Source organism: Corythoichthys intestinalis, chromosome 16, assembly GCF_030265065.1.
Source record: "Corythoichthys intestinalis isolate RoL2023-P3 chromosome 16, ASM3026506v1, whole genome shotgun sequence".
In the NCBI taxonomy this organism is placed as follows: Eukaryota; Metazoa; Chordata; class Actinopteri; order Syngnathiformes; family Syngnathidae; genus Corythoichthys; species Corythoichthys intestinalis.
The window spans coordinates 38,317,683-38,326,432 of NC_080410.1; the positions used below are offsets into that span (position 1 = coordinate 38,317,683).

The 8,750-nt window shown below is 39.2% G+C and overlaps 1 protein-coding gene across 2 annotated transcripts in view; it reads right to left on the reverse strand.

The window, feature by feature from the left end:
• LOC130932052 (UNC93-like protein MFSD11) overlaps window positions 1–8,719 on the reverse strand; it is a 27,212-nt gene extending 18,493 nt beyond the window's left edge. Inside the window, exons 1-5 of one of the 2 annotated variants that reach the window (XM_057861415.1) lie at window positions 8,611–8,719; window positions 8,084–8,509; window positions 5,966–6,021; window positions 5,792–5,899; window positions 5,646–5,725 (exon numbers count right to left, since the gene is read on the reverse strand). In XM_057861415.1, the coding sequence (XP_057717398.1) occupies window positions 5,646–5,725; window positions 5,792–5,899; window positions 5,966–6,021; window positions 8,084–8,173 (334 nt within the window). In that variant the 5' untranslated portion in view covers window positions 8,174–8,509; window positions 8,611–8,719. Of the gene's footprint in view, window positions 1–5,645; window positions 5,726–5,791; window positions 5,900–5,965; window positions 6,022–8,083; window positions 8,510–8,605 lie in introns of both variants that reach the window. The other variant, XM_057861416.1, reaches the window with a different exon arrangement.
• Between the last annotated feature and the right edge of the window lie 31 nt (window positions 8,720–8,750).

Sequence of the window (8,750 nt, forward strand, 5' to 3'; positions counted from 1 at the left end):
AATATGCATTTTTTTGAGAAGGACTAGTATGTAGAATAAGTCCTGTACTAAAGAAAAAAAAACAATTGCAATGAAAAACATTTTAACATGTATTTTACAAATCACATGCCTCAATGATTCTTAAAAAAGCTCTATTGATAAATTTTTCTCAAGTTGAAGCGCCATGCACAAATTGATGAAATTAATTGCATATTATTTTGAAAAATGACCGGACCTACCGTATTTTAACACGAGTGACTTCCGGTCTGCCCGATCCTACCTAGTAGTTCAATTGACAGAGGAAGGGCGCATCTCGCAACAAACAATAAACTATGCCGTTCGTTTCAAATGCGACGCGTTAAACCGCTTCTGGGATGCGTCTGAAACGTGGCCGCTCTGCAACTGGTTTGCACTTGCTGCTTGACTTGAACGGCCGCATTTCACCGCGTTGACGCGGCGGCAACGCACCGCGCCTTGTGTATTCCAGCCTTTATAGTCCTAAAAATACGGTACTGTTATGCACACTCCTGACATTGTCTCAATGAGCTTCAAGTAGTAGTCACCTGAAATGGTTTTCCAACAATTTTATAGCAGTTTCCAGAGGTTTTTAACACTTGTTGGTCTCTTTGCCATCACTCTGCAGTCCAGCTCACCCCAAACCATCTCGGTTAGGTTTTGGTTCAGTGAATGGGAAGGCTAGGTCCTCTGCCGCAACACTTCATTACACTCCGTATTGGTTAAATAGCCATTGCACAGCCTGGATGTGTGTTTGAGGTCCAGTTGAAAAATAAATGATCGTCCAACTAAATGCAAACCAGATGGGATAGCATGTTGCTGGTTCAGCGTGCCTTCGATTTTGAGTAAATCCCTAAAAGTGACAATAGCAAAATAACTCCACACCTCCATCACATTGGGAACTAGACATGTGGAATACATCCATTCACAGTTTCTTGGCTTTCATTTCTTATTCTTGCTGCTTCTGGGTTTCCTAGCAGTTATTTGACTATTTGGGCCTGATTTGCGCTCTCCTCTGAACAGTTGTTCTAGACATGGGTCTGCTGCTAGATATGTGTGGAATTCTTCCGGTCTCTGATGGGAGATGCTGTTAATTTGAGATTTCTGTGGCTTGACTCAGATGAACTTATCCTGAGAAACAGAGGTGACTTTGTTATCCTTCTTTGAAGCTTATTGAGAGAATGCCGCAAGTATATGTATAGCAGTAATCAGAGCAAAGGGTGGCTGCTATGAAGAAACTACAATGTAAACTGTGTTTTACATTTTATATTTTGAAGGTATTTTTGTGGGGAATTATTTTTTGTATAAATAGATTGCAGAAAAATATTAAATATACAACGGATGCAAAAAGTAATAGCTCCGAAAAACAGAGATAAATCAATAATGAATAGGGGTGTGACAAAATATCGAAATGGTGATATATTGTGATACTTTGTATCCCAAAAGGCTATCGATAAGCTCCTGCCAAGAATCGATATCGATTAATCGATGGACTACTTAGTTCAATTGAGTAATCGGATAAGGAACATGTACATTTAAATTACCTGAGCTGACCCTCAAACGGTATAATTTCTTTTAAAAATGAGGATCTATGTACAAAAAAAGAACAATTGGCCAACTTACACAGAAAAAGCCTGCTAGCTTAAATGCTATAAAATGCTAGTTTAGTTTTTATTTTTTTTTACGATGCTCTTAACAAATGGTTCAGACACATATTCCCACAAAAAAACCCGCTAAATATACCTATAAACTAAATTAAGAATGTATTTAAAAAAATTAGCTCCAACATAAACTTAGCTTACATTGGTCTTAACAGGGAGCAGTTGGATTCAGCCATGTGAAAAGAGGCAGACCAGATGGCAGTGTATCCACCCTCATCAATAAAACTAAATGAAAACAAACCATTACAACGCCACTTTAATTAAACGAATACTCGAAGCAACAAAATTGAATTCAAATACTTTTTTTTCTATTCGAATACTCAAGTTTAGAGCTGAAACGAATACTCGAGCAACTCGAGTAACTCGAGTAAAAAAACTGATCCGAGTAATTTTATTCCCCTCGAGGAATCGTTTAATTTTGCCAGCTCTAAGCATCACGTTTTGCCCGGAGTACTTTTAATGCGGGACAATGCGCTGACGTCACATGCGTAGAGGAAGAACCAATAAAAAAAAAAAAAAACTTACTGCAGCCGACAACCGCTACAAGCCACACCGACGTTGCCAAAAACTACGCTCGCATGATGCTACAGTGGTAGCAGGTAGCTAAGTTCTGATGCGTCTCATAGATATATGTAAGTAGAACTAGATGCGAAATGACAGACCGGGCGGCATTAGTAAACAGCCGCCATCTTAAAGCAGTAGACTACATAGCGCTAATAAATAAGATTAACGTTACTGTCACTAGCTCACGTAACGTTAGCCCTGCGGAGGGCTAGTTTTCTATCAATTATGACCAGTGTCGATGTGAACACTGCAAAACTCAAAATCCTATCAGGACTTACAGTTTAGACTAACTTAAAACTTAACTAGAACGTAAAAGTAGCTTGACACAAATGGAACTTCTATTGAAACACATGGAAAAAACACCTAACTTTTAAGTGATGTGTGATATCAAGCGTAATGACATTTTTCGGTAAGAAATATATATATATTTTTTTATAAGATCTAGAAGTTTTTTCAGGAAAAGCAGTAATTAGTCTTTTTATTCTAGTCACCTCTGAGATGCAATTGTTGGCTGTTTTCAATAACGTACATCGAAAATAAAGACATTGACTGAAAATGGTTCAATATTTGATGAAGTCTTGTTTTCAAATGTATATTAATAATTGCTCTTTACCTAAAGAAAATGTTTTACCCAATTACTTGATTAATCGATAGAATTTTCAGTCGATTACTCGATTACTAAAATATTTGATAGCTGCAGCCCTACTTGAGTTAATCGATTAATCGTTGCAGCACTAAAAGGAACCAAAAAGTTGCTACCAAAATCTTCCACCATAATAGTGTCTCAGTTAACTCTAGGCAGCATTGACGGTGCACGACGCCGAATCCATTTAGACTGGAAAATAGAGGAGTTCCAAAAAAATCGATTATTACATGCATCACGATTCGACACGTGACGATTCGATTACGATTCATAAAGGTTCAAAAACGATGTTTTTCCCCTCATAACTTTATGGCAGCCGCTCATAGCAGAATGAAATTCAAGACACGTCTGCCGCCGGGCACCATTAACAAGCGCGGACGTTATGATGGATGCTGCTGGTTACTGAGAGAGAGACTTACTCCTTTTTAAAAGACTGAAAAATAAATTTGTGTATGAGAGAGGCAGGTACAGAAGCGCAACCTGGTGGTCGTGCTTCTGTGCGCAAGTTTTTTTTTTTTTTTAAGAGCGAGAGGGGAAAGAAGATAGTTCGTTGCTCCTTGTCATTTAGATGTCCAGTAGTAGATTTAAGGCATTTCAATTGAAAAATGTCCTGAGTGTGTTGCTAAGACCCGTGTGCATCTAAAAGAGGGGAGTACACGAATCGTCTTGTACTGTTTAGCCTTTATTGTTGTTGTTTTTGAGATGTTAATAGTTAGCGCCGAGCGCTAAGCTAATTAGCTAATTCGCTAACGTGTAATTCATATGCAGGACGTGTAAAACCATGTTTAAGTACAGCGGTAACACTACAAACATGCGAAATAGTACAGAATTCTGTGAAAACAAAGTATATTGGTAAAAAAAAAAATTTTTTTTTAAGTCTTATTTCTAAAGACACTTTGTTTCCACAAAATGTGGAATTCATTCCACCTTTGTAAAGTTTATTGTATTGTTGAGAGAAATAAGTACTCCATTTAAAATGGTTAATGTTTTTGCACTTTCTTGTAAAAAATAAATAAATAAAAAGTAGCTTAAGGGCAGCTTTTTGTTGTATGGGCATGTTTCCATTGTTCCTGTTGAATCATTATGATATTTTAAATAAATAATTGACATACATTTGTTTGGCTACTGTATTAAGTAGTAATGTACGATGCATCGATAACCGTGATAATAGCGATAATCGCAAGAGCCGTCAATACTCGGGGTGCACGAGATCCATTTTTTGAAACCGATACCTTCCTGCTCCTCAAAGCCGTTACCGATATCGATAACCGATAATAAATATATAATTTTTAAAATGTATAACCTGAGTTTTTGAACACCTGGAGGTTTAAAAAAAAAAAAAAAAAAAAAAAACCTTGTGGTGGATTCAACATAGATTTGCCTTTGATCTCATCATATTTTTCATAATGACATGAACAAAACAGTGCGGTTCACTTCTGCACTGCCCGTCAGCCAGCTAAGAATGAATGCACTTCCATAAACCACAAGGCTTGGTCTTTCCTTGCTTTCATGGGAAGACACTTGTCTTAATATTGTGAAAGTACAACAGAAAATTACACATATTCAATACTTAATATACAACAAACTGCACAATAAACTTATATACACAACTATTATATGTATAGCATAGCACACTAGCTTGAGCTACTAAAGCATTGGCTGGCTTCTATAACACAACTTATGAAGTTCTGTACATATGACCCTTCACCACAGAAGTAAACATATATTGCACATCCATATGTTATAGTAAACATAAAATACTTACATATATTTCCGAGGTGGAAACGTAACAGAAAGCATTCACGACTGTCAATGCTACCGCAAGACACCGCAATGTGTAAGTGATTGAACCAAACTACAGTAACAAAAAAATAGATGCAGTGAATTATTCTGACCAGCAGGTGGGAGCAATGGCCCGCAAATGGTCAACTGATTTCCCATACTAGAATCTGTAAAGCCAGAACAGTACATATTATCGGTCCTATTATAAATGTTATTGGCTTTATCGGGATGACGTCATAATTCCTATTATCAGACCGATAATTATCGGACCAACAATTATCGTGCACCAGTATGACCGCAATCATCGTTTAATAATCGGATAGTAGCACCCTGAATCGTAATCGAATCGAATCGTGGGGTGCCTAAGATGGCACACCCCTACTGGGAACGTTCATTCATTCGAAACCAGAGCATTCACAGTCATTCTGTCCGATTTTCAGGGCATTTACAGGTCATTTCCTGTTGAGTTTGAGTCACTGTCTGTTAATTTAGGTGATTCCCAGGTCACTTCCTGTTCTGTAACTCAAAATAAAAGGAAGTGACCCGTAAAATACCCCAAAATCAACAGGAAGTAACTTAAAAGCAACAGGTAAATGACCTTAGATAGCCCAAAACTACCTCATTGCCTGGCATTGGCTGCCACTGACGGCCATAGACGTTCAATCCATTTGAACTGGGAGGGTGGCAGCGAATGAACATTCGTTCATTCACTGCCATCTCTCCCACTTCAAGCGGATTGGACCTCTACTAGTGATAAACTCATTCCAATTCATGGCAGAAGCTTGTTTTTCTGTTCATTAGTTGTTTGTAGAATATTCTAGAATGATTTCCTGACCAATGTATCGATAATCGTTGTATTGCCATATCGTCAGATCATCGTTATCGTGAGCTTTGTATCGCAAATCGTATCGTGAGGTACTAAAAGGTTCCTGCTCCTAATAATGAAACTTTTTCTTTTTTCTTTAATTCTAATTTTTTGGGGACAGAGGGCGAGAACTTACGAGCAGCACCAACTCCGATCAGCACAGACGTCAGGTAGAAAGACCACGTGGACGGCTCATAGAAGACGGCGATATAGCCACTGGACATGTAAGATGTGATAGTGATGAGGCATGGATCGATCACGTCTCACTCTGCAATGTTATACCTGTAAAGCAGCCCGCTCCCAAACATGGTCACCTTTGGTCCAAGCACCGCCACCACGGCTGGCGCCAACAAGTTGGAAAATGAGAAGACTCCATAGATGATTCCCAAACTAGAAAAAAGATGGATGATGATTTTTCCATAAAGTACACTTTTGATAAAAATGAACATTAGCAACCTGTGGTATCCGCTTCCTGTGAAGGTGTCATTCTGTAGGCTTTTCACCACAGTTTGCTAAAATGAAAGAGGACAAAAACAAAGAAGGGCTCTAATTATATTATATTGCGTGATCATAGCACACCAGAACTCACTGGACTTGTGAGGGAAATTGGAAACACGAGATGCACATGACACTCGGATTGGCACTGTTTCTATCTGCAGGATCACATAATATCTGCATGTCTGCCATATTTAAGTGGGAGAAACTCACAATTAATACTGTGTGAAACGAGAATATTAAATAAAATCATCTTTTAGGTTCGTCGTCCATGTCTTGTGATAAGTGAGGTACAGTGGGGCAAATAAGTATTTAGTCAACCACTAATTGTGCAAGTTCTCCCACTTGAAAATATTACAGAGGCCTGTAATTGTCAACATGGGTGAACCTCAACCATGAGAGACAGAATGGGGGAAAAAAACGGAATATTACATTGTTTGATTTTTAAAGAATTTATTTGCAAATCATGGTGGAAAATAAGTATTTGGTCAATACCAAAAGTTCATCTCAATACTTTGTTGTGTACCCATATTTGGAAATAACGGAGGCCAAACGTTTTCTGTAACTCTTCACAAGCTTTTCACACACTGTTGCTGGTATTTTGTCCCATTCCTCCATGCAGATCTCCTCTAGAGCAGTGATGTTTTGGGGCTGTCGTTGGGCAACACGGAATTTCAACTCCCTCCACAGATTTTCTATGGGGTTGAGATCTGGAGACTGGCTAGGCCACTCCAAGACCTTGAAATGCTTCTTACAAAGCCACTCCTTTGTTGCCCTGGCTGTGTGTTTGGGATCATTGTCATGCTGAAAGACCCAGCCACGTCTCATCTTCAATGCCCTTGCTGATGGAAGGAGATTTTCACTCAAAATCTCTCGATGCATGGCCCCATTCACTCTTTCCTTTACACAGATCAATCGTCCTGGTCCCTTTGCATAAAAACAGCCCCAAAGCATGATGTTTCCACCCCCATGCTTCACAGTGGGTATGGTGTTCTTCGGATGCAATTCAGTATTCTTTCTCCTCCAAACACCAGAACCTGTGTTTCTACCAAAAAGTTCTATTTTGGTTTCATCTGAGCAGAACACATTCTCCCAGTACTCTTCTGGATCATCCAAATGCTCTCTAGCGAACCGCAGACGGGCCTGGACGTGTACTTTCTTCAGCAGGGGGACACGTCTGGCAGTGCAGGATTTGAGTCCCTGGCGGCGCATTGTGTTACTAATAGTAGCCTTTGTTACTGTGGTCCCAGCTCTCTGTAGGTCATTCACTAGGTCCCCCCATGTGGTTCTAGGATTTTTGCTCACCATTCTTATCATTTTGATGCCACGGGGTGAGATCTTGCATGGAGCCCCAGATCGAGGGAGATTATCAGTGGTCTTGTATGTCTTCCATTTTGTAATAATTGCTCCCACAGTTGATTTCATTAACCAAGCATTTTACCTATTGCAGATTCAGTCTTCCCAGCCTGGTGCAGGTCTACAATTTTGTCTCTGGTGTCCTTCGACAGCTCTTTGGTCTTGGCCGTAGTGGAGCTTGGAGTGTGACTGACTGAAGTTGTGGACAGGTGTCTTTTATACCGATAATTGAAACAGTTGCCATTAACACAGGTAACGAGTGGAGCCTCGTTAGACCTCGTTAGAAGAAGTTAGACCTCTTTGACAGCCAAAAATCTTGTTTGTAGGTGACCAAATACTTATTTTCCACTATAATTTGGAAATACATTCTTTAAAAATCAAACAATGTTATTTTCTGTTTTTTTTCACATTCTGTCTCTCATGGTTGAGGTTTACCCATGTTGACAATTACAGGCCTCTCTAATTTTTTCAAGTAGGAGAACTTGCACAATTGGTAGTTGTCTAAATACTTATTTGCCCCACTGTATATTCATCCATTCATTTATTTTATGATTGCTTTTTATCAACAAAATACTTATAGTGGAAGGAAACAAAATACAGAGTAGGGGTAAATTAGTCAACAACCCAAAAATTGTTTTTAGTTCAGCTAAACCTTTTAGATGAAACTAATAAACCTTGTTATAGACCTTATAGAAGATATAAAAAATTAAGGTAAGAACTTACTTCAATGTTTCCACAGGTGGTGAAGGCGGTAAAAATAAACAAGAATCCCACGCCCAAAACCACGACGTTAAAAGTCCTCCAGTCAGCCATGGTGCTTCTTCCCCTTCCTTGTTGTCCCCGCTACTACATTTCATGCACTCCGCCTCTCAAAACTCCACGGAATACTTTTGAAAAGCACCCAAATGTCATTTAAAGTTAATAAAAGATGAATGTAGTAGGCGGCGATAGCGACACCATTGTGAGCTTCTTGTCAGTCCGTCATACAAAGTATGCATGACAACTTGTGACTTCAATTACGGGAGTTTTTTTCCGCTTGCTGCTCTTGGATGACTTTTTCGCTCCACAGTAGCAAACTGCTGCTCTTCTTCCCCTACCTGGACAGTGGAACATTCCTTGCCTCGTCACTCTGCTGCTGCCATCTAGCTGCTGAAAGAGTAACATACACCATTTTGAAAACACTCTAAATACATTTGCGGTATTACTTCCAAATGCGTCCGTTTAAAGTAGGACAATGCAATATACATTACGGAAAGTGTTGTGCTGTTACACTGATACAAATGTTGACTATAACATCATAGCGGGGAGGTGGAAAGGTACTGTAGCACACACAGACACGTTTTAACTCGATAGTTTGACTTCCGCATTTGGCGAAACAAAACGTGAATTG